The sequence below is a fragment of the Epinephelus moara genome, chromosome 14 (assembly GCF_006386435.1).
Source record: "Epinephelus moara isolate mb chromosome 14, YSFRI_EMoa_1.0, whole genome shotgun sequence".
Taxonomy (NCBI): domain Eukaryota; kingdom Metazoa; phylum Chordata; class Actinopteri; order Perciformes; family Serranidae; genus Epinephelus; species Epinephelus moara.
The window spans coordinates 4,203,986-4,230,618 of record NC_065519.1 but is presented as its reverse complement, the minus strand read 5'-3'; the positions used below and the strand labels follow the sequence as shown (position 1 = coordinate 4,230,618).

General features: G+C 40.0%; 1 protein-coding gene across 1 annotated transcript in view; it reads right to left on the bottom strand.

Annotated features, from left to right (window-relative positions):
• Window positions 1-26,633, bottom strand: part of mdga2a (MAM domain containing glycosylphosphatidylinositol anchor 2a) — a 142,099-nt gene that overhangs the window by 53,624 nt on the left and 61,842 nt on the right. Inside the window, exons 3-6 of the mRNA XM_050062290.1 lie at window positions 21,995-22,169; window positions 18,972-19,168; window positions 10,201-10,333; window positions 5,404-5,676 (exon numbers count right to left, since the gene is read on the bottom strand). Of these exons, the coding sequence (XP_049918247.1) occupies window positions 5,404-5,676; window positions 10,201-10,333; window positions 18,972-19,168; window positions 21,995-22,169 (778 nt within the window). The remainder of the gene's footprint in view (window positions 1-5,403; window positions 5,677-10,200; window positions 10,334-18,971; window positions 19,169-21,994; window positions 22,170-26,633) is intronic.

Genomic DNA, 26,633 nt, shown 5'->3' with positions numbered 1-26,633 from the left:
GAATTGCGCGCCCTCCTTGTCCTCGCAAACGAAGAGGCCATTAACCGTCAGATGACGGGGACGGTGAAGAACGGGGAGACTTACAAGAGAATTGCCGAAGGACTGACCAGCCGCGGCTTCCCTCCCACGTCACTGTTTACGTCACAAGCTAAACTACACGTTTTGTTACTTGCTCACGCCCCCCATTGCCCCGAAAAAGGCGCATTCTGTATTAACAAAAGTAGGTAGGCGGCATTTTGCTGCACTCCCCGATTTTGTTTTTATACTGCCAATGCTGAAAAAAGACTGATTGGGCTTTCCTGCAAATTTGCACAATTCCTATCTAAAAAGGTCTACTGACTTTCACCCGAGAGAGCAGTGTTCATGTCCTGTAAGATTCTTCAGCCAAACCTTGTTCTTTTCTCTGAAACCCAACCATGTTTTTTTGTTGTTGAAGAAAAAACACCAATTTGCAGTGTTGTACCGATTTAGTGCTTTTATTTTGAAAGAGACTATGCAAACTGTACATTTCCTGTGAAAACAGAAGTGTATTTTGAAAGAAGACAATGCATGTAACAGGCTGAAGTTGACACGGCGTCCCAGAACGTCATCAACCAACACACCCAGGGTACCTTAGACGTCATATCTGGACGTGGAAAGTCAATGACCGAACGTCGATGTGTGAAGAGTGAGAATGTGTTGATTGGTGGAGTGGAAAGATGGCTAATATTACTGGGCTAAAAATAGTAAGTCTCTCATTCCAGAGATGTTTAACATTAGTAATATGTTGTACATGACATCATCAACCCTACAGTGTCCTGTCACTTTCACGATACGTCATGATTAAGTCAATATTATTGTGATTTTAAATATATAACGATTTATTACCTCTTTTCAACCATAAATTATGTCCTCAAAGGAAAACTTTGTCAGCATCTGTTCAGACTGTTGCAGTTGCTCGTGATAGTTTCTTATTTTTCTTACTTTTTACCAACTTAGTTTTCTTTGTACTTTTTATTTTATCTGACAAATTATTGAGCTGCGCCCTCTGAACATACAACTACAGAGAGTTCTGGTTTGCTTTTTCACAGTGGAATTGAAACTTTATTTTTTCATAACTTCCCCATGGGGATCAATAAAGTATTTTTGATTCTGAAAAGAAGCAGAATATAATAAAGAGACAGACTGAATGACTGATTTTACCTTTCTGACAGATGGAAGTATAGATATTGTACAGTTTAACAATACTGATGTTGCACCTGAGTTATTGATTGTAAGCAGTAAAAAATAAAAGCAAGATCATTTGTATTTGTAATATCAGTAACTTAATAACACTTTAGTGTGAGTGCGCTCAGTGCAACGCGGCAATTTTGTTAAACTAGAGATAACGTGCAGATTTTCTTTGGTTGAATACAGCCCTGTTTAATTCAGTGTGTAACAGCGGCTCATCATCTATATAGATTGTGTTTTAAGGTTATTTATTTGTGTCATGCAGTCATGCATGTATCTTAAACATGAGATGACAGAATGGAAGAACTGAGTGAATAAACAGATTTAAACATATTGTTTGTGTGTTTAGAATATACAGAATATAGCAAAGTACAGTGCTGATAGACTCGAGTAGTGACTTGATCGTATTATGATAATTTTCCATCCTTAGAGAATCTTGTTCAAAGAATAACAGGCTGTCAACGTGTGTGACATGACACCTTTCTGTCTTCCTGCTGTTGTTTTACGACGAACAGGAACAGAGTTGAAACCAAACGTTATCTCTCAGTGCGCTCTGCTGATTTTCCTCTCGTCCTCTCAGACTCGAAGCATGACACGTCGTCAAAACTCCGCAAAGTGCTGATGATGTTCAGGACGCTTCTTCATGACGCTGCAGGAAACGACGACACGCCGCACAGAGGAGTAAAGACTGAAATAATCTGAGAGCTTAACGTCTCTGCACAGACACAGATAAACGCTGTGTTTGTTGTGGATGTGTCGGATCTATTCCGGTCTATTCTGCAGCAGCTTGTACCTTCAGAACTACAAGTAAAGACCTGAATGTGTCTTTGTACCTGCAGCAACTAAAGCCGAGGACTCACCTGAAACACTGTTAGAACCCCACAGACAGAAACACAAAGGAAAGACGACAGAGAGAAAACACCTTTCAACAGGTAGACGACCGTCAGAGCTGCAAATAAATCCCAGAGGACCTTAACTCTCACCAAAAATAACAGAAATCAAGTGCAGCACACATCTGCTTCACATCATTGAAGCATCATACAGACAAAGAGGCAGTGAAGCTGCAGCAGTCGGAGTGAGAACGTGATGAAACTGCTGTTTTTCTGAAGAGTTGAAGCGTGTCAACACTCCAAATAAGTGTTGTATCATGACAAGTCGAGGCAGCGCCAGAGTGCTGGTTACTCGTGTTGCCCCTGAAGGGTTCAGTAAGCTTCAAATGAAAAAGATTGAACAATGTCTGCAGTGTCTGAATGCGCACACGAGACAGAAAGAAAAGCCTGCTGTCACAGAGAGGGGGAGACACCATCTGCTCTACTAAAACAGCCAACAATTAGTCGATGAATCAATTAGTCAAATAGCAGAAAATCAATCAGTAATCCTTTTGGTATTTTTTGCGAGTATCAGATAGTTGAAAGGGAAGAGGCAAACAGGAAATGGGGCGAGAGTCAAGGGTATGACATGCAACGAAGTTTACTGACTGGAATCAAAGCGGGGTTGTTATATGGCATGAGCTGTAAACATTTGGCTACCAAGGAGCTCCAATCAGAAATTAGGGCGGACACCCAAGATTAGAGTCACAAATTCAGTATCTGGCCAAATGTCTCCCCTTCTGTTCCTGAGATATGACGCTGAATAATGACCAGAAAAGTGTTTTATGCAGAATTTTATGATGTCACAGTGAATTTGACCTTTAACCTTTTGGATGTGGAAATGTCGTCACTTCATTATTTTATCCTGTTAGACATTTGTGTGAAGTTGTGTCATAATTATCATGTTTGTATTATTATGTTTTGTGAGGTCACAGTGACCTTTGAACTTTGACCTTCTATCACCAAATTCTAATCAGTTTATTTTTCAGTCCGAGTGGATGTTTGTGTCAAATTTAAAAATCCCATACAGTTTTCTTGAGATATTGCGTTTACAAGACTGAGATGGATGAGGTCACATTGACCTGAATCTTTGACCTTTGATGACAAAATTGAAATCGGTGACTCAACGTGGATGTTTGTGCCAAATTTGTAGAAATTCCCTCAAGCTGTTCTTTAGATATCGCATTCCAAAGAATGAGACAGACAAGGTCACAGTGACCCTTGACAAGCAGATCTAATCAGTTCTTCGTTGAGACCGAGTGAACATTTGTTCTTGAGATAACGCGTTCACAAGAATGGGACGGATGGACAACCCAAAAAAATAATGGCTTCGGCCGTGGCTGTCGCCAGCGTGGAGGCAAAATGCTCACAAGTTTCATGTCCTCAGATGTGAGGAGTGGTGGTTTTTCTTTGTCATACATGGCAGTAAATAGAATGGGTACACTTCAGAAACTTGATGTTCTCTATCACTCTGCGATCCGTTCTGCTACAAACGCCCCTTTCAAAACACACCACTGCACTCTATATTCCTCTGTCAACTAGCCATCCTTACACACCCGCCATTCACTGGTTAATGTTTATCTACAAAACTCTTCTTGGTCTGTCACCCCCCTACCTGTGTCAGTTGCTGCAAACTACAACTGCTGTTTACAACACCCGTTCTGCTCACCATGTTCTGTTGAAAGTACCCAAAACAAATACTGCACTTGGTCTGTTAATATTTGTTGTCATATGTGTCATATGTTGCCCATCTTTAATATGTTGTGATTGTTTGTCAGTGGTAAGTGCGTTGTAAATGTTTGTGTTGTTGTTGTTTTAACTGTTGTTTGTTTGTTTTTGTTTTTCTTAACTTTTGATATTCCTTTTCAACCCTCCATCCCCCTTCCCTCAAGAGGCTCTGCCTTTTGCCAGGCCGCCATTGTAAATAAGAAATTGTTCTTAATGACTTGCCTGGTTAAATAAAGGTTAAATAAATAAATAAAAGAATATTGTTGGGTTTTGGATTGTTGGGTGTAAGAAAACAAAAGCAAGTTAGAGGTAAAGGCTTCCTTTGCCTCCGGTCATTGGGCACGTCCTGGACCCCTGGGCACACGTAGGTGCTGAGGGTGCTGCGGCTATTTTATCATAACTCATGGGCATTTGTTTTTGATTATAAACAGCATATGATAAAGTGCCTGTCAGAGGCTATATGAAAACAGATGTTAATAGCATGCAAAACTAATTGATTCCTCTGATCTGACATGATAACGTCATTTCATCACAGTGCCAGGGTCAGGGTTTGCTCATGGGGCAGCTAAACTTGGGAAGATATTTGTGAAAGCAGGAGTTAATCAATAGCGTGGACAGGCTGAGAAAGACCAACAATTTCCCAGGATAGTTTGGAAACTGCTTTTTAAATTGAATATAATTAATGATAAAATATCTTGGACATGGGCTTCCACTGTGGGGGCATATCCATCAGGATGGAGTTGTACAGCAGCTGCTGATGGACCGAATGACGATCAGACGTGTTATGAGTGGCTTCAGCAAACAGACAACTGGATGTCCGACACCATTCAAAGTAAATACAATTTTGGCACATGCAGTCCAGAGAGAAAATGTGTCTGAGCCAAGAGCGCTTTGGACTAATGCAGGGGTGTCCAAACTGTTTTGAATGGGGGCCCGATTAGATAATGTGAGAATACCTGAGGGCCAGCTGCCTCCCGCATCATATGGGTTATTGAAAAAAATACATACAATGGACAAATTTTTAGTGAAAAAGTATTCAACTTTCCACAACTCCTGAATCACAGGGGCCCTTGTTATTGATTTGATGCTTCTTTACTGTGACCATGTCTGCTACCTAACAGGAACACCTGGTGTTAGGTGTTAATAAGGGCCGTTTAAAATTGGTCTGAGGGCCATAATTGTCCCCTGAGCTGGACTTTGGACATGACTGGACTAATAGAACCACTGATGTAGGTATGATTGAGCAGTTTTCCTGTAGCATCTTAAACCAGTCACCAGAATAAATGTTCTAATTGTAGATTTCTGCAAAACACGGATATGTAGCATTTGTACCTCACAACACCATGATGAAGGTGTGGTTAGGTTTAGGCACAAAAACCACCATGGTTTGGAACAGATCACGTCTCACTAAAAACACTCAGTTTAGAGGCACACTGCCACTTGAATTAGAGTGAAAATTGTCTGTGCTTGTATTACTACATTGTGGGGACAAGTGTAAACACACCACTTTATGAGGACTCACCACCCATATGGGGACACACAGCAGGTCACCATTAAATAACATTTGTTCAGTTAAGTTTAAATGTTGATGTCGTACCTCTGACCAGTATGGTGGTGGATTTCTTGGCGGGGTTCCCCACGTTGTTGGATGCCACGCAGCTGTAGGCGCCACCGTCATCTACAGTGACAGCGGGGACGGTCAGCGTGCCGGCGTTGACGACACTTCTCTTCGGGAGCTCCTCCCCTCCTGGCCTCATCCACATCAGGGAGGGAGGAGGATCTCCGCCCGAAGCCACGCACACCAGAGTGATTGTCTCCCCCGGGTTCACCACCAGGGGGTCGTCCAGGAGGAGCTTAATGGCAGGAGGAGCTGCAGGGGAGGATGAAGGAGGTCACTTTTATTGTGTTAATCGACTTCACACGTTGTTGATTCGTAATTCTTCTGTCACTGCATTTTCATTCTGTCCTGTGTCCAAATTTTACTGTTTATAATCATTTGTGAGTTTTATTTTTATATAACAACCATCAAAATTGTTGATTTAATGATAATTTAAAGATTTTATGTGCACTTTTAAAATATATTGAGCTTCAAAGTTTTTGCATTTCAAACAGCCACAATGATTTATGGAACCAGTCTATTTCATAAATTCATCATTCTTAAAGTTATTCTAAATCTAGGGCTGCCCCACGACTAAGAATCTTCCTAGTCGACCAATAGTCGTCATTTAGGTCCATTAGTCAACTAGTCTCCTGCATGTTTCTGATATGAATGTAATTAATAAATGATATATTTTGGTGATCCGAGTTGAAGGTGTGAGAAAGAATAGTATCAGTAACATTGTTAACACTGTGCTACATTACAGAGAAATACAAAACCGTACTAATGAACCTTCATTAATATAGGCCTATATTTTATCTACAAGTGCACGTCACACACTGAGCGAGCCGCCTGTTAATGACGCTGTGGGTTAATGGGCATGTAGCTACTTCCATGTTTCAGATGATACGTCATGTTTGTAGTCGACCAATGAGGATGAGTTTACATATCACCTTGGGTTCGTCCTTCACCTTCTCAAAATGATCCCACACTTTGGATTTCCTGCCTGACATGTTATTAACTAGCCTGTGGAATAACCGCAGGTACCAGCCCTGGAAATTAACCTGACTCCTGTCTGACTGCTGAGCGTGGACACTTCCTGTGTCTGTCCTTTCAAATTAAAGTCACACATGGTCCAGTCATATAGGTTTGGATTTATTTTGACAAGGTGCAACTCCTGATAGAGCTTCACCTTTCTTTTTGTTTTAGTTTTTTTCTGCGAGTAAGCGACCGATGAAATCTTGCAGACTAATGACCTTTCTGATCGACTAATGTTTGGTTGACTATTAGGGGCCCTAAAAAACTCACAAAATGAGTGATTTATTATGTTCCTCTCTCTTGAAACCCAAAGCACAGTGTTGATAATTATTCTTATCTGAGTTTTCTGTAAAAATAAAAAATAAAAGATTCAATTCCTAGAAGTCTTGTTGGTCAGTTCAGTTCATATGCAGGTGAATCATGGGATTTCTCCCAGACTAATGTATACATTTTTTACGTTTTAAAAGGTTTTAAATTTGTCATCCTGTGTAAATAATCCAGAAAGCTGCAGAGTCAGAGTTTAAAAGCTTCCAGAGAGAAATAAAAAGCTGCAGAGTGACTCGCTGCCTCCACCAGCTGCACATGACGAGCTGCAGAAAAGCAGCTAAATGCAGAAATAATAATGAGGGAGATAAAAATAGCTGAGTCGACCTCTGTTAAGCTGACATCATGTAAATCCCATCAGCCCCCGGGGCGGGGCGGCAGGATCTACTGTACAGGTCAGAGAGCCGCAGTCCGAGCTCAGAGAGGAAGATGATTTATTTATGATTTACATTCAGCCAACTGTACACACAGCACAGGTACAGAGACAGATTAAAGACATAATACAGGGACAAAGAATTTAACTCAAGTATGGACGTCGGTTTCTGCAGGGAAAAGATAAAACTGATGACGAGGAATTATGATAATAAAACAAACTCATGGTGAGTCAAAATTATGAGGTACAAAGTAAAAGTTTGGACTTACTCAGCATGAGATGAAGCAAAACTTTAATTTAGTGTATAAAACACTGAGTCATAATTGGTTTAGTTAACTTGCACAATAATTAAAAAAAGTACATACAATTAAAAAAACAATAATTTCAAAACAGGAGACGAAGGAGGCCTGAAAGTTTTTTAATCATAAAGTGCAACTTCTTTAATTAGAAATATAATTTAGACTTCTTTTCTCGCCCTGAATTTGATTTAAAGTAATTTCAATTCGGCGTGTGTATTTTTTTTTTAAATTTGTTTTCATCTATTTAATTTCTTTCACAAACTTTAGAAAGTGTTTCACAGGAAAGAAAATAAATAAACATAAAAGGACAGTAAAGATGTACTTGACTTGAATTATTATTTTTTCAGTTACAAGAAAAGTGTTTTTTTATTTAATTTGTTTTTATTTTAATTTGTTTTCACCCGCCTTCACACATTATCCAGCTCACAGTATTTCCTGATGACTGAGTGAATAAATTTTAGGAGGGGAAAAAACATCAATTTTAAGTTCAATTGATTAATTCAAATTATCATAGAGATTGTAATTTCTTCAAAACAGTTTCCAGTAACTTTATTCATACAGAGGAAATACAAAGTTAGAGGAGTGCAGATACAAAGCATGCTGTTAATGCTGTTTAAAAATGTTTAGTTTAAAATGTGCACGAAGCAAAACAAAATTCATATTTTCATGAATACATGGAGAAATAGTTTAATTCATCAAGGTTTAATTGTAAATCTCATATGACTAAGTTGATGTATTAAGGGTAAAGTGGACATGATTACAGAGGTTGAAGCTACCAAGGTATTGAGTTCATTGTTAACTCATCTTTATTTATACACTGTCAGGTGTGCTGCTATGGCAGAATTTACTGCGGGACAGTGTAAAGCACGATGTTGAGAATGTCTCGCTAGCCTCGACCTTTGTTTCGTAAGCGTCTGAGGCTGAAGTGGAAGGTCAGAAAGAGTCAGAGAGACGTTTGGAGAACTTTAAGAGCTTTGGGGAACTCTTTCTTTTCACTTTGTTTCTCATTATCGTCTGCCATTTTGTTTTCCCTTCTGTCATGTTACATTTCGTACACTGTATTGATCCATTCTCTGTTTATTCTTAAAAATAGTTTTCACGGTGTGACAAGGAGGAGATGCTTCAGAGAGACAGACATGCCCGAATAGACGCCTGTTTGAGAGAACCGACCTGTGACTGTGTTGCTGTGAGAGGAGCTACATGTGCAGTGTTCAAGGAGTAAAATGACATAGCAGAAAGCAAATGCAAATATAAAATATAAATATAAAACCCAAAATACAGGAATATAAATTCAGTATAAAACTAGATAACAGTAAGGTACAAAATATAAAAACTAACAGTAAGGTAACAAAACTAGTGTGGTATAAACCGATATAAGACCTGTAATCAACTGTGTGTAGATAGAGTGTTTGTACAGCTGAGTATCTGCAATCACATCCTGTATTGAGTTCATATAGCACATAAAGTTGTCTTTGTTTGAATAAGTGAAGCTGTAAGGGACGATTGAGTAATACACACACACACTCACACACTGTGTGACTGCCAAGATGTTCGTGTGTTACACTCCTGAGTGGACTCCTTCCTGCATTGTGTTCCCAGTGCTCAGCAATGAGGACGTAAATACCAGGATGGGACAGATATCTATTGACCCTGAAGTACTGGCTGGAGAAGACGAGAGAAGTGATTGATCCCTTATTAGGAAACCTTTATTAGGGATGCACAACAATGGATTTTTTGCCAATATCCAATATGCTGATATAAAGCAACTCATTTGGCCGATAACTGGCACCGATACAGATATATCCATATATTGTGCAACTTTCCTCCTCGAATCCTCTGATTGAATATACCTCGTTCTTCTGTAGGCTTGTTCCCTGGTTTTTTATAAGCATTTTAATTTATGTAGGCCTACTGATGTAATACCCTGGTTTAAAACCATGTATTTGTGTTTGCATTGCGTGTTGCTGTTATTTAATTGTCTGATTTATTTGCCTTTATTAAGACTTTTCCTTTAAAATTTGAAGGAAAATAATAATTAACAGCCTTTTGTTTTCTCAGGGTGGTTTTACATTTTGGTGGTTTAAGAAATTTGTAACACAGATGTAAAAACGTGTTTTAAAGCCCTGATGAAGACCTGCAGTGGTCGAAACATGTTGGCTCATTTAATGATTTAGCCACTACAATAAAGACTTCTTAATACTTCCTCCCTCATTTTCTATATTTTTGCAGTGCCTGGATTGCCTTCCTGTGTATCCTGTTGTTTCCTGCTCTCCATGAGCACCCAACACAAGGTTTTTATCTATGTCTGATTTCACAGAGCAACCAGTCGTCTCTCGCTTTTTCTAAAAAAAACATATATATATCCGTTTGTCATATCGGCAAAAATCGGCATGTTGGCCAATTCCAATATTTTATTTCAAAGCCAATATCGGTCGATACCGATGATGTGCTGATAATATCCTGCATCCCTAACTTTATGAACAGAGGCCTTTTGAAGAGTTGAAATGCTAACTTGATCCCCCTCAGGGGAGAGGGGAGATTCACCACAAAGGGAATTGGAGACACGGTGATTGATCAGGTATTGACAGGCAGGATGGGCTGTGCTTAAAGCAAAATCTATATAAGTGACCAACAAACCAACAAACAGGCAGACGACACAGCAAATTTATCTCACCACAGATCTTTGTGATTGCAGTAAAGATCTTGAGGCTTCATATTTGCCTTCAAGAACTGTGTGTGTGTGTGTGTGTGTGTGTGTGTTACCTGTTCTGTTGTTGAGACCAAAGTGGGCGCTCTTGTCTCCGATGCCGCAAACGTTCCTGACGGAGGCGATGCAGGTGTAGCTGGCGTAATCCTGAGGACGAAGGTTCTTCAGTTTCAAGATCTTCGTCTCACCCTGTAACACACACACACACACACACACACGTTTGTCTTGTCATACATGTGAGGACCCTGACTGGCATACTGCCTTACCTGGACCCAAACCCTAAACATAACCTGAACCTTAAAACCAAGTCTTAACCTTCAAACTGTCCTTTGAAGTAGTGAGGACTAACTAAAATGTCCTCATAAAGCAGAAATGTCCTCACAACGATAGCACAAAATTAAAAATCTGCATCTTTGCCATACATCCATACTGTATCTCTGACAACTGTTAAAATGTCTTAATGACTAACAATTAATTCAGATGTTTAAAATTTCTGCAAAAAGATTTTTAATTTATTTCAATTTATTAATTGAAGTTCATTGAAGTTATCTGTTTACCAGTGTATCATAATCAGATTTTCTTTGTATATACATTCTCAATAATTACACTGGCTAAGACATAAACAATAGCCAGTGCAAACAAATAAATTATTTGTAATTATTAACTGTAATTATAAATTGTAATTATTGATTACAAATAAATTATCTTTCTTTAATTCTCTTTTTAATGGTCGCTCTATAACTCATTTTCAGTGCTGTCATGACACTCTTTAAAAAGAGTTGGGGTTTTTTAAATCAAAATGACACTTTTTTGGTTTTAACAACGTATAAAGATAAGATGAATAAGATAATGAAATTTAAATTCATACTGAAATAATAAATGTTATTATTTCAATATGAATTTAACTTTAACAGGATAAAACAATAAATAACTAAAAATATAAAACCAGTAGTGAGTAAGTAAACAAATTTTTTTTTATCAAATTTAAAAGTTAGTAGAATTAAACATAAAATAATAATAACAAATAAATAAGATTTCCTTTGAGACATTCATGAGTTACAAAGTGAGAGATTATTCTGGCTTAATTACTTCACAGTACAGTATCATTAATCTATATTTCGATTTTTATTTCTTTTTTTTTCTGTTAATGTATTTTAGTTTTTTTTCTAAAGGTGTTGTGATTTGCACTTCAGGGCCACCGTACAAGCTTTAGAAAAGGTCTCTCACAGTTTAAAACTTCAGACTTTTTGATGTTCTTTATGTAAATCGAGAGAAATCAGCAGATATTCAGCAGATCAATCAGCTCTATTCTGTCCCAGCCTGAGTTCCTCCTCATCCTCCTCTTCCTCGTCTTCTCCCTCATTCCACCTCCTCTTCTCCTTCCTCCCTCTCTCCCTCCTCCTCCTCCTCCTCCTCCTCCTCTTCATGTCTCCACCTCGCTGCCAAATCTCTCTTATCTCCTCTGGCAGCCTCTGCACTGCCTTCCGCCTCACGGACAGATGAGATGAGATTAGATGACATTTAAATGGGATGTTTGTGCAAAGATGGAGGCCAGTTTTTGGGGGGATGATGATGATGATGATGAGAAGGAGGAGATAAGTTCCTCATTAGTGCCTGCGAGGAGCGAGGAGGGAGGGGTTAACAAGTTCTCGAGCTCGACGCTGAAGGCATTACAGTCGACAGCGTTCAAATCTGGCGTGAATGTTATCTCTGCTGCGGCATTACACAGCCCGCTAACTGGCCGCCTGATTGGCCGGCTTCCCTTTGCTCCAAATTAAATCTAAACCACGGCCAAAATTTAAAAAAGGACAAATCTGGAATCTCCATCTGCAGAGGTTTTTAATCCACACGAGGAGGAGGAGGAGGAGGAGGTGGAGGGGGAGGAAGGCTTAACTACAGGACAGATTGGCTTTTTCAAACTGTTGAACTCACTGACGGAGGATCCACAATGAATATTTAAATTCACAGAATAAAACAAGAAAGGGAGCAGGAGAGGGTCAAGGTTCTGTGTTGGAGCTGAGAAAGATCAAATGTGGAGGTAAAAATAAAAACCACCACAGAACTACAATCCCTGATGTAAGAAAATCAGCAGAAGTCCCTTAGTTCACTCTGAGTAGTTTGTAGTCGTAGTCATTTTATTTAAAAAATTAAGACTCACATCAAAAATAAATAACTTCCTGCAGTGTTGGAGGGTGCGTGGGTACATAAATACATCTTCTCTTCATGTGAAAAGATTTACACATGTTGGGAGATTGTAACAACATCTAATCCTTAGTGACATCTCAGGGTTTGAAATCACCAACCAAAATGTTGGCTTTTTACAATTCTACAAACCACAGATATGTCACAGTTGCAAGTTATCATGTAGCAGACACATTTAAACCTTGTGATTCAACAACGCTGTGGTTAACATGTGATTAGGTTTAGGCACAAAGATCTCTTGTGTTGGCTTAAAATGCATGGTTTAATCCCAGCAGGAAACGCAGAGATGTCTCGGTAAAAAGCTTTTTGTGGCACTGTCTCTGCTGCAAAAACAATCTACATCTGGTGGCTAAAAAGCCGGTGGAAACGCAGCAATGACTCGCTAGGTGTCACACCATCCACCAGCCCCTTCACCTCGTGACAAAAGCCCATATTACACAGAGGTTACGCTACAGAGCCGCTACAAAGTCCCTTCTTTATGCCACCTTTGAATTTTTTCACAGAACCAAACAGCGACGGCATCATGCCGCTCCAGTGTGTGGCAGCATGTTGGCATCACAGAATAAAAAGAGGTGTGACATGTAACACAACAGCGTCGGCCTCTTGTGAGACATGTAACGCACACATAAACGTAGCTTTATAAGAAATAACAATGGCATAAAATGTCAATAACAATCGTTTATGGTAAATGGACTGCACTTGTCAACCACTTAAAGGGCTTTTACACTACATGCCACATTCACCCATTCACACACTGGTGTCTGAGGTGACCATACATGGCACTCAGTAACCACTCACTTGCACTGACACACTGATGGATCAGCCATCAGGAGAAATTTGGAGTTCAGTGTCTTGCCAAGGATACTTCGACATGAGAACTAGAGGAGCTGGGGATCGAACCTCGATCATCGGATTAGTGGATGACCCGCTCTGCCTCTGAGCTATAGTTGCACCACTGTCTCCGTTACATGGCGGCTGATCTCAACCTCTGCTTGAAGGGTAAGGAGCTCTGGACCTCACTGTTTTCCAAATTTGCAGAAATTTTCAGCTGCTGTCCTTCTTTGAGTTAGCTGCTAACTGCTATCAGCTACTTTTTAAATCTTCCATGGTGGGTTGCACACATGATATGTCATCAGAACATCACACCTGTGCTACCCATGATCCTGTCTTGCCAGATATCCCGATAATACAAACACTGTTTCAGCACTGTTACTACCTATGTTCCCAGGTCAGTGGCGAGACAACTGTGTCACGCATTCCGGGATCTTACCTTTTATACCAAATCGCAAGGTGGCATAACGGCACGATATTCCCACCTTTAACAGGCAGTGTAAAAGGGGCTATAGCCACATGCAAATGTAAGGTATTCATGGTTTACAGAAATGTTTCATGCCAACATTTTGTGACGGCGACTGTGCTGTTAATTCTTGTAGATGTAAGTAAAATATTGCCTGTGTGTTCCAATAGCCGTAGTAACATACTATATAGTATGCCAGAAAAAGATTCAGTATGTCCCAATACACAGTATGTCAAACGCAGTATGCCAAAAAACACCCAGGATGTTCTACTACATCCGGTCTGATTTTGCAGCAACCACAATCCTCTGTTCAGCGGACGATACTTCACAATGACTGAGCCTCAAACAGATGACAGCTGACTGATTGACAGTTCTCAGAAGTCACAATGACAGATGACAGCACATTCAAGTACCTGATGACCAGTCGAACAGTAAAAATAGGAATATTAATTGTTTAAGTTAACAATATAATCAGAAATATTACAAACAAAAGGACATAACTATAAAAATCACAATGACAGACACCTGCAGTTATAACTTTAAAGTTAAACTACACACATTGCAAAGTAACAACAGCAGAGCTCTCCAGGTTGATCTTCGTCTCTGGTGAACTTGGTAAGTGGCGTTTGTTTTATGTCCAAGGTAACGGATATAAAAGCAAAAGGGTCAAAGTTCAGGGCATAACTTTATGAGGAAGTAGGTCTGATTCTGCGCATACTGCATGCAACAGTACTTTTTAAGGGCAGCTGCATTATCAATTATTAAGATAACATTTCATTATTACAATGTACATTTTTTGGTACATATAAATGCAATATTGGGGTGATTGGCTTATTTACATTAAAAATGGCAAACACATGCCTTTTGGATTTTTTTATTCCTTATTCCATGTCCGCCTATAATTCATGTGTGTTTAGGTGTATACATTTTTTAAAAGGAGCAAGGTACTGATGAAATCTTTGCTGCATTGTGTTCAACAATTGTCTGTGAACATTCAGTCCAAATTTGGTGACATTCTGATAATTATTTCCCGAGATTCATGTGATAAGGCAGACACTGTCCCTTTTGGAGAAGCCTCAATTTTGACTATTTTCAATTTTGGGGAGGACCCAAAGATCATCCAAACATTTTTATTAAGCTACTAGATAGGCAGGTCTATCATACCAAAATGTAAACTAGAGACATAGAGGAAGTCAAAAATACCAAAATTGTTTGGTCCCTTTAAGTGATACCAATTTGTGAAAATTAGCCCCTTGGCCCCTGGACTACACACTAAGTAAAATGCACCCTGTATCTTGTATAGAAGAAGTCGTACTAAAAGATGAAATGTATCAGTTTAAATCCTGGCTGCCTGCAAAAAGCAATAAAGACTGGTATAAAAAGCCAACCTCCACCCGTCTACATCATGTGAATTGTTTTTTTCTTGTCTATAATGTTGTTTCCACCTGACTCCTCATGTAAACATACATATACGGAGCCTCTGGGGAGAGTCGGAGTGGGGTCATGGTTTCTGTTGTTGTTGATCTGTGCTGTTAGTTTATGTATTTATTTATTTATTCTACTTACATGGTTGGGATATGCTTTAGAGATGAATTGCCCTTTTGGGACTATTTAAGTATTCTGAATCTGAATCTGAAAAGGAACCTCAGTCTTAAATAATGGAGGGAAATAGTAAAGACTATATACTGTATGATGGAATTGCTGACATTATCTCTGAGGAATGAGAAAAAGAAAGACCCCAGGAAACAGGATGAATGGATCTTCTTCACAAGGACGATGTTATATCTGGATCTAGATCAAATAAATTGATTTTAAAATGAAAATATATATTAAATGTTCAAATAAAGAGTGAAAGTATCATTCATTATTATTTATCTCCTCTTCCTCCGCTGCTTCATGAAGCCTGAACGTCACTAAAAAGATTTATTCTAAAGATAATATAAAGAATTTGGTGAATCGATGACATTTTCATCTTCTAAAAATAGAAGTAAACCTGAGGTATAAACCCGTCGAGGTTTGGATGTCTGTGTGAAGCAGAAATTGGACAAAAATCAAACTATGAGCTATTTCAGTCGGCAACTGATGGACATTAATAAAGCAGATCCACTGAGAGTTAAACTGAGACGAAACAGACTTTAACTGATGGAGCTTCAACAGGACGAGGCGTCCTGGGAGACAGCGAGACGTCACTCTCAGACACAGAGTAGAAATCACCATGAAATGTTCCTGTGTCTCTGACAGTTTGTGGTTTGGACAAAGTAAAAAAGCTCCACGTTGTGTGTCTGTGTAAATATAACAGGAAGTTAGTGGAGCTATATATGAAACAATATGATGCCAACATTTAAAAATAGCTCCGGTCTCATGAGCGCTGTGATGACGGTTTCTGAAAATGACTTTGAAAACAAACCGGAGAGAAGAAATGTTTTTCTGATTGCATAACACCAACTGTTTCTCTTGAAATTATGTTTATACACAGCTGAACGTCTCTCCATCTACTTCCTGTGTTTTATCCAGAGCTGCACTCACAAGGTAGTCCAAATGTCCCTCTAACGACTAACGTCCTCCAGCTCCTCGTGGAGGATCCTGCGGTGTTTCTAGACCAGATGGAATAAATAATCCATCCAGTGTCTCCTACCAGCTACATGTGCCCAGAAAACCTCCAAAGGGAGGCGCCCAGCAGGATCCTGATCAGATATTGAACCATCCTTTCGACTGCGAGCACCCTGCGGATATCTGAGCTCCTCAGCTTGTCTCCAGGGTTGAGCTCAGACACCCTGCAGAGGAGACTCATTCCAGCTGCTTGCATCTATGATCGCATTCTTCTGTCACTATGTAAAGCTCAGGACAACAGCTGAGGGTTCCATCGACTGGTAAATGGGAAGCTTCACTCCCTCATTACCACAACAGTCCAGTACCACGCCAGCATCACTGCTCGCAATCAAGAGTCAGAGAGCTTGCCAGACGGTTTTGCCAAACATGTTTTGGAAGACACACAATTGTCTCACATTTTTCCAGCTGAGAAGAGTTTTCAGTTCCTATATGATACTGAAGTCACAGGTCAGAGGTCACAGGTGTTCACCTGTTGAAGGTTGAGATGCTAGAATACTTTTGTTAGATCAAAAAAGACGGTGGTTGTGGTTAAATGTCTCGTACTCTAAGGGTGCTTTCACACCTGTCCTGTTTGGTTTGCTTCAATCAAACTCAAGTTGGTTTGCCCCCTCAGTATGGCTTGTTTGGTCAGGTGTGAACACAGCAATCACATTCAGGTGTGCACCAAAACAACCGGACCGAGACCATCTTGAAGAGGTGGTCTCGGTCCGGTTACAAACGAACTCTGGTGCGGTTCGTTTGTGGTGAGAAGGTGTTCCGACTTTGAACACTGACAAAACAACTGTCTTGTCTCGACTGTCCCTGAACCTTGTGAGATTTAATGGAACCAGATTTTGTAATGTTACCTTTGTTAAATGTTGCTGTTGTCCCTGGCTTCATATGAGTAGAGGAAAATTCCACTATCCACTAAGCTAATTTATACAATGTAAAATGCCATAGGCTTGTGCTAATAACATTAGCATGTTGTATTTGTGGGGAAAATGTGTCCAGATAAAGACAAGTGTTTGTCTGTGAATGCTGCGAGTTATAGTGAAGCTGATTTATGTACTTGTGTTTGAAACTGTCTCTATTAAGCCATGTTTAATCTGTAAGCTCTGCATACAGCTGACGCACAATTATAAATCCTGCTTAAGGTAACAAAAACATAATAATTCCTATTGTCAGGTGATTACACACTAAAGAAAACATCCTTATTATATTATATTCAATTTCTGCCAATATATCCCCCTAAATCCAACACGCTGGACCTTTAACACACTTACTGTGATGTCGTTTTGGATCAAAGTGTCTGAGTAAAACAGAATGTGAGGATCTTTGTGTGTGCCATCTATGACTGCAGATAATTTTAACCTAACTTCAGGAGATATGAATCCATCTGCAAATCATTTGAGGTGCACTAAGATCAATTCAGAGTTTGATTTATTACTTCTGAAAAGACGTGACAGACACAAAATCTTCACGGCTGCAAAAGTTCATTTTCTCTGTCGCCAAAAAGTGTCACAGGTTTCTGTGTTTCTGTCAAAATGACGTGTATTTAATCAGCTCCTGTGCTACAGAAGGTCTTTGTCCAAACTCCTGACAGGTTCCTTCACCTCTGGAGTTCTCCTAGATACAGATACAGGTGCAGAGAGTCCCAGTACAATGTTACAAAGACATAAACACAGACCCTCAGTTCATATTAGGGCTGGGCAACATAACCACTATGTACGATTTATCTATATATTTTCACGCAAGATATAAATTTAGACAACACTGTTTATATCGATATAGGGTCAAGGGTCAAGAGTTCTGTCACACTCTCTGCACAGCTCTGCCCCCATCAGTCACTCACAAGTTCTCCATCGACACTCAGAGAGACACAGAGCTGCTCCTCTGTTTAATCTGTCTGTTCAGTAGTCTACAGTGAGACATCGGTCTATATGTTTCACGTGCTACGCTAATCAGTATGTGAGATGGATGAAGTTACTGCAGCAGCACACGTACAACACTGTGGGCCTTTTCCACTGTCACTTTGGGCCATGCTGATTTACGTTTCCATTATCAGTTTAGACACGCCAAGCTGCACCAGAGATGGACCTGCTCTGGAGTAGGTCCAAAAACCGGGCTCCCCGCCCTCAAGTGGGTAGCAGTGATGTCTCGCCAACCACAGCCAACACCCGACAACCCCCGTCTGTAGCTTCTAACTGAATCTCTGTGGTTTGGAGTTTAGTTTCTCTCCTGCGTCCTGTTTTTACTTTAGATATCTGCTTTATTTTACTGTTTCATGTTCGCCATCTGCCAGATTAGAAGTTGTGTGAAGTTGCTGTTCGAAAACTCAACATTTCCTTATTTTGCTGCTTCACAATAAAAGTCTTTACAAAGCAAAATAATGGGGGACTTTTATTGTGAAGAATCTATAGGAAATTAGAATGTGTTTATTACTGAATTAGCAGAACTTTGTTAGCAGCTTTTCTTCAATTAAGACAAGACAAGAGTAAAAGCAGAAACAGCCACAGTGAGATGTTGATGAAGAGCTGCAGACAACAGGCTCTTACTGCACCTCTGCAAACAGCTCACCTCCAACAGGTCCTCCAAACTTCTTTTACCTGCCCTGCTGCCCTGCAAAAATAACAGGGGACTGCACATGTAGCCCACTTAGTTATACCAAGATCTGAATTTTTGTCCACAACGCCCAGCCCTAGTTCACATAACAATACAACAGAAGGTGTGTCTGTTCACCTGTGTGAAAAAGGGTTCGTAGATCTCCACCCCGGAGTCGGATCCCTGCGTCAGCGCCTCCCTGCCCCTCCTCCAGGTGTAGTGGACAGGTGGGTTAGAGTTAGCGACACAGCGGAGAAACACCGTTCTCTCAAAGTAGAACTGCTCCTTCGATTCACCGACACTCTGGTGCACCGTGATCACTGGGTCGTCCAGGTCTGAGGAGGAAGAGGAGAAAAAGGAGAGGAGGAAGGAAGAGAAGGAGGGGAAGGAGGAGGGAGAGAAGAGATGAGAGGAGGAAAGTTTCTGTGTAATTTGGAGTAGAAAGGATCTGAAGTCTAATGCACTGTAGAGTCATAACCCCCCCGCTGTGCCGCAGATATAAATGTATAAACACTCGGGCTCCTCTCTGGATAAACACGGCGGCGGCAGCTGAAGTTTGTCTGAATTTACAGTTTTTCATCTCTTCAGAACAGTGGGTCAGTGTTCCTGCGGTGGGGGTAATTACTGCGGAGCCAGGGGCTTTTTAATTGGCTGGAAACACAGTAAGGTCCCCAATCAGCTGACGGCAGCCAACCAATCGCACGTCGCCGTGTTAATGAGTCCGGTTATGAAGCTGCTGCCAGCAGAGAGGCTAATGGACGCTAATCCACTTCACACAGAGCGCACGTCAAACTCCGACCTGCACACTGAACACATCACGACCCAAAAACAAGTCGCCAAAACAACCTCCCATAATGCACTGCGTCTCCTGCTGTATGTGCCGCAGCTCAGGGAGTGCTGATGAGTTATTCTGTTTCCTCCTGGAGTTTGATGTTGTGTAAAAGCCTCCGCGCCCTAAAGGAAACACTCAGCCGCGATGCGTTCAGGTACCACTTAAATCCCTGTAATCCCAGTAAGAAACAAGCTCCAGGATATTATGGCTGTTACACAACAGCGCTCACAGCTTGCAGGTATTGTTTGTTACTTTTGGAGGAAACTTTTCAGGCGACACACATGAGGGACGGCTTTGTCGTATAAAAACACCTCCAGGATGTTTCTTTACTGGGATTACTGGGAGCTTCTACATCCCAGCTGCAACAATAAACATGAAGGTGAAACATCTCCTCTCATCAGCCAGCGCAGCTCTGCAGGGCTCGATGCTTCATCTCCACACATGTAGGTCAACAACAATCAGACACAAGGAGGACAGAACGAGGGTTCAATACCGTCAGCTGACTGAAACAACAGCAGGAAGTTACTGACTGTTCTTTAATCCACCTTAAGCTTTATTTACCTGCCAGTTTAGAGTCTGAAGTTACACTGGGACTTAAATCAGTTCAGAGTTACTGATGAACCTCCAACTCTGACTTGCAGCAGAATAAAATAACAGTTTCCATGTGTTTCCAGACGTTTTGCTAAACTAACCGTTTTCATCTGTTTCCAGTCTTTATGTTAAGATAAATTAACTGTTTCCATCGATTTAGCCTTTGTGTTCAGCTAACTGTTTGCCTCAGTCTCTAGTCTTCATGCTAAGCTCACAGTTTCCATGTGTTCCAGTCTTTATGCTATGCTAAACTAAGCTAACTGTTTCCATCTGTCTCTGGTCTTTGTGCTAAAATAAGCTAACTTTCCATCTGTTTCTACTCTTTATGCTAAGATAAACTAACTATCTCTCCTGTTCTCAGTCTTGATGCTACACTAAGCTAAGCTAGTTGTTTCCATCTGTTTTCAGTCTTAATGTTAAGATAAACTAATTATTCCCCCCTGTTTTCAGTCTTTATGCTACGCTAAAATAAGCTAATTGTTTCCATCTGTTTCCAGTCTTTATGTTAAGCTAAGCTAACTGTTTCCATCATATTCCAGTGTTTATGCTAAAATAAACTAATTATTCCACCCTGTTTTCAGTCTTTATGCTATGCTAAGCTAAGTTAATTGTTTCCATCTGTTTCTGGTCTTTATGCTAAGCTAAGCTAAGCTAAGCTAAGTGTTTCCATCTGTTTCCAGTCTTTATGTTAAGCTAAGCTAACTGTTTCCATCCTATTCCAGTCTTTATGCTAAGATAAACCAACTGTTCCCCCTGTTGTCAGTCTTTATGCTACGCTAAGATAACTGTTAACTGTTCCCACTCCATCTGTTTTCAGCAGGCCCCCAGGAAGTGCACTGGGCTTTGAAACCAATTTCCATAGTGGCGTAACATTCCTGGATAATCCAGGTAATTTTCACATTCTCACTCTGACCTGCTCACATATGTTTGGTCATGGACTTTCCACGTCCACATATGACGTCCAAAGTACCCTGGGTGTGTTGGTTGTTGACGTTCGGGGACGCCGTGTCAACTTCAGCCTGTTACATTCATTGTCTGTTTTCAAAATACACTTCTGTTTTCACAGGAAATGTACATTCAGTCTCCTTCTAAATAAACGTACTATGTTTGACTTTAAAATCAAACGAAAAGTGAACACCGGCTTCTACTACTTTCGTCTACTACTTTCGTCCCATTAACCTGTACTTAACAATACAGGTAAACAATAACAACTTAACATGCCAACGTGAAAGGATGCCTTTTTCTTCGTCAGTGTCTGATGCAAGAAGTCACTGCCAAAGGCCCGCTATTGGTTGACTTTAGAGTAAGAGTGGGTTAACGCTGCAGTCAAACCATTTTGGCTCCTTTCATAGGAACAAATGAGGTCCAACCTCCAACACTGTATCCAGGTCTCTTTACACTCCATGGCCTCCAGTCTTTATGCTAAGTTAACTGTTTCTGAACTGAAAAGTTATATTCATCCTTTTCGCTTAAAAAACAAGTTGTCACAGAGATAAAAACATAATAATGCAGACACCAAATGTAGTGTTTACATTTCAAGAGAAGAAAAATGAAGTTAAACAAACCATTTATATTAAATTAAATCTGTAAAGAGGATTTTCTACAGTCTACAATCATCAGAGACCGTTCAGATGTACAGAGGAGTCCTCTCACACATCAAACTCTGTCAGAGCAGATTAATGACTTTCCATTGTGTGTGTGTGAATATGTATCCGTGTATCTGTGTGTGTGTTCTTACAGTAGACGTCGACTCGTATGGACCGGATGGCGGGGGATCCCAGTCCGTTCTCAGCCTTGCAGTAGTAGCGCCCCCCCTGGTGGCGGCTGATGTTTGTGATCTTCAGAGTGTCGTTGTGCAGCGATGAGTCGCCCTGACGGTCAGAAGCTCCGCCCGCCGTCTTCGTCCAGCGAATCTAAACAAGGAAGGAGAAGGTTAGTTTACTCAGCAGACAGGTATTTATAAACTGGTTTGGATCAGTTACCAGTTTAAATGGTAATCACTGGTTCAGACTGGTTCAGACCATCCGAAATGTCTGGTTTACAGTGAGCTGGTGAGACAGATACAGACTGCTGTCTTTTGATTTTGACTTTTCTAGTTTTAAGGAATTTTCTTAGGCAGACAGATGCTGGTCTATACTGGTTTATACTGGTTTATACTGGTCACACCAGTTTTTGGAGGTGCAGACATCCATTCATGTAACACATGTGGTGATTGTTGTTCCAGATGGTTCCAGATGTTACTGACAGATTATTGATGTTGGACTTAACAAAGTCCAGGTCCTGATTGTTGCAGTCAGAGCAGCTGGTGCCTGGCTCAGAGGCACTGNTGTGTGTGTGTGTGTGTGTGGGTGGGTGGGGGGGTCCAGATTTGTCCTCGTTCAGCATCTGTTGGTCAGTTTTACATTCGTCCCCCCCACCTGCTCTGTCTCTTACTCTCCTCTATCATCATCATCATCATCATCATCATCATCATCATCACCCTCTCTTCCCTCCATCTGCCTCTCTCAGACAATTTTTTGTTTTATATTACTTATTAAACAAGCAGAGAAACTGACTGTAAATAAAAAGAAAAACAGTGCAACAAAAAACCTGAAGGTTAAATATAAATAATACATAAAATACATATAACATAGTGGTTATAATAGGGCTTCCAAATAATCACCTGATAATTTAAATTCAATAAATAAATTAAATGTTACATTTTCAATAAGGCTACCCAAAAATAGCTGTAAACCTAAATCTAAATAATAAATGAAATTAATTTAAAAACATAGATATTTCAATAAATACAATTAATAAATAAAATAAATATTGTGATTTCAATAGGGCTACCCCCAAAAAAACCTGAAAATTCTAATGTAAATAATAAATAAAAAATTTTTTTTAAAAAAAGATATTATTTAGATTTTAATAGGCCAAGAAAAACTGAACATTTAAATATAAACAAAATAAATATAGTGATTTTAATAGAGTTCCATTGCATACGCGTCCAAACTGGTGAAATTATTATTTTATTTTATTTTATGGGTCTCGTGCTTGGTCATGAAACATGGTTTAATAGCGAAACTTCAACAAAGTTGCTCACGTGATACGTTTCTCGTAAACGTACAAAATTTGGGAGGCACATGTAACATCCCAAGACTAAAAAAAAAAAAATCCCTTGGTGCCATATCATAAACCTAACCCTTTTCATTTATTTATTAATTCATTAATTCATTTTCAGGGCATTTACAGGAGCTGTAGTTAACTGAACTCCTAAAGCTCTACCCTCGATCAACTTCAAATGTGGGCAATATTATCTAAAGACCCTGGTGAGGCTACAGTGCGGAGCTTTTGAGCTTGCGTCAAACAGTGTGGCCATGGCAAGGCGTTAAATTTCCACATTTTGGGTTTCACATTTATAGATGCTTTAAAGGTTAGAGATCTTCGCAGATTGTTGCTGATGTTACAGATATTAAAGTCTGGTACAGATGTTGAGGAAAGTTCAGTTTTAGCGCTATTAGGGCAGAAAAATAAAAAATAAAAATGTTTGCTGTGTCTTCTTTAAGGCGACCCTAAACTATCTCGATGTGGCCAGATGTTTGTACAGGTGTTTTTAGCCCTGGATTTCACCTCTCAGGCTACACACAGGCTGATTGGTGGAGGTCAATGGGTCGCACAGAGCCTGAGAAGAAACTAAGCAGACAGAACTCAGGGATAAATACTCACTGTGCCCTACTTTGTATATTTTAGGAAAATCATTAATTGAATACATAATTTAATTGATTTGTTGACCTCATGTAAAACGTAAACGCTTGTCCTACAGAGATGCTCTAACCGCATCACACATAAGAACAGTGAGTTCTGGAGACAAAAATTCATTTTAAGTAATGAAAAATAATGTTGAAATCTTTTGCTTTATTAAAGGGCCAGTGTGTAAAATGGGTTGAAAACAGTGACATCAGTGGTCAAATTCTAGATTGCAGGGCTCACTCGCTCACCCCTCCCATCGGGTAAATGACAGTGGCCTCGTAGGGACAAAAAGCCTTACGCACGAGTTTTTCAGGAGTAGGTCTATCTAGCGACGAGGTGAATATTTATTTAGAAATCTAAACCATGTTACGATATTGTAATGAATCCCTCACGAGCAGGAGACCAGAGGAGCATTCGGGAAAAAGGCCCGTTTATCTGAGTACTCCAGAAACTCCGGTAACACTCCAGGGGGTAAAAGACTCCGTCCCAAACTCTGACTCTTCTAGCGTAACACACACACTCCATACACACTCCATACACGCGCGATTTTGAAGAGTTTCTTGTAGCGGACACAGACCCAGAGCCATACCTGTTTGAGCCGGAGCATACAGATGAGGAACTCCATGTGTTTGATGCTGAGCGGGCGAGAAGAGAGGCTGAATGCACAGAATGGGATTCGGTGCTACTGCTACCATCGTTGGGGAGATATATCATCAGGAGGAAAAGCGCCGCAGAGGGTGCATCACAAGGAGTGAAGTTGCGTCTTCTTTTCCTCGCAGATGGCGGTTCGGGTTCATTCTCTCCTGTTGCGTGGTAAGTGTGGTCCATTCGCAAACTTTATAACTAAAAAAACTTTTCACTACTCTCCATCGACGAACTACTAACACTCTCTGCTGTTTCCTCCTCCTTCTTCCTTCCTTCCGCTGTCTTCGTTGGTTCATTTATACACGCGAAACGCATTCTCTGGCTGGCTGGATTGTCTGCTAGGGCTGCCGTACATACATGGCGGCGCAAGATGGCGACCTCTCTAAAGCAAGGCCCTTGCTATATATATATATAAAAGCATAATTATAAGGCTGCGAAAACCAAACGAATTTTATTTTATAGCGATTATACACTTATATAAACATATTAATGGGTAGAATATTCAGATTCAGATTCAGATTGACAATAAAGCATGCCAAATATTACACACTGGCCCTTTAAATTCTATTCAGTTTTGTGGCCAAAGATGAAAATATAGACTCAAGTCTCCATGTTTTTATGAATGAAACTGTGGGAAATGTGACCTGCTTACTGACCTGGTTTCCTAATGATTACATCCTGTTTACATGTACATGAGTTTAAAAAAATATGCTCCTACAACTCCCTCATCAGTGGATGACACACGACCAGGTTTTAACGTAATGAATGTCACTGAAGCAGCTGTACAGAAACAAATATGCTCTTTAAAAAGCCTCAGATGTGTTTGGAATCGACATCACACTCCTACAGAAGAGTCGTCCTCCAGTTTGTCGGTGGAGTTATTAATGCATCCTTTAATCAGAGGGTAAATCCTGCAGCCTGGAAATCAGCTATAATTACACCTATTTTTAAAGCAGGTGATACAACCTGTATGAATAATCACAGACCTGCCAGTGTTCCTCCTGTAATGCTAAAGGGAGCAGAAAATGTGTAGCAGCACAACAGACAGTCCTTTCACTCTGCACCCCATGCAGTTCAGTTTCAGACTAAATCTCTACACTACATCAGCCAACTGTTAGCTTGTTGGAAATATGACAGTTGAACTCGATAAGGAGGGAGCTGTGTGTGCGGTGTGTTTCTCAACGTTGACACAGTTAATCATCCTTCTCATACAAATGCCAGGATATATTTTTTCTTCTGCTGCTTTATTCTGGTTCAAATCCTTCCACAAAAACAGAAATCAGTGTGTGAGGATGAAGGATACGGTGTCACCAGCTTCCAGCTGTGATGTCGGAGTGCCCCAGGGCTCTTCGCTTGGTCCACCCCTCTTTAGTTCTTACGCCAATGACTATGTTTACACGCACACTAATATTCCAAATACGACAATATTCAGAATTTGATGAATAATTTAATTTACTTTGTCATGTAGACAGCATATTCTATTTAAAAAATTTAAATATAGCATTTCCGATTAAGGCATAGGAAATATCCATATTATTCAGTTTTTATACATGTATATAGTGAGTTCAGAAAATGCATCTTAACCATCAGCATTTAAATCAAATGTCTGGATTTTTTAACACGGAAGTAAAGAAGGACTTGGAAATGACATAAGTGATTTACAAGCAGTGTCACATGAGAATAAAATACTCTGAGAATACTATGAACGTGAGGGCTAACCTCACACTCCAGCCAAGCTAACGCTAAACCCACGCAAGCCTAAAATCAGCCAACACTGGACACACTTAGCTCGACAAAACTACATTTAAATACACTGCTCAAAAAAGCTCGACAAAACTACATTTAAATACACTGCTCAAAAAAATAAAGGGAACACTAAAATAACACATCCAAATCTGAATGAATGAAAAATTCTTATTAAATACTGTGTTCTTTACATAGTTGAATGTGCTGACAACAAAATCACACAAAAATTATCAATGAAAATCAAATTTATTAAC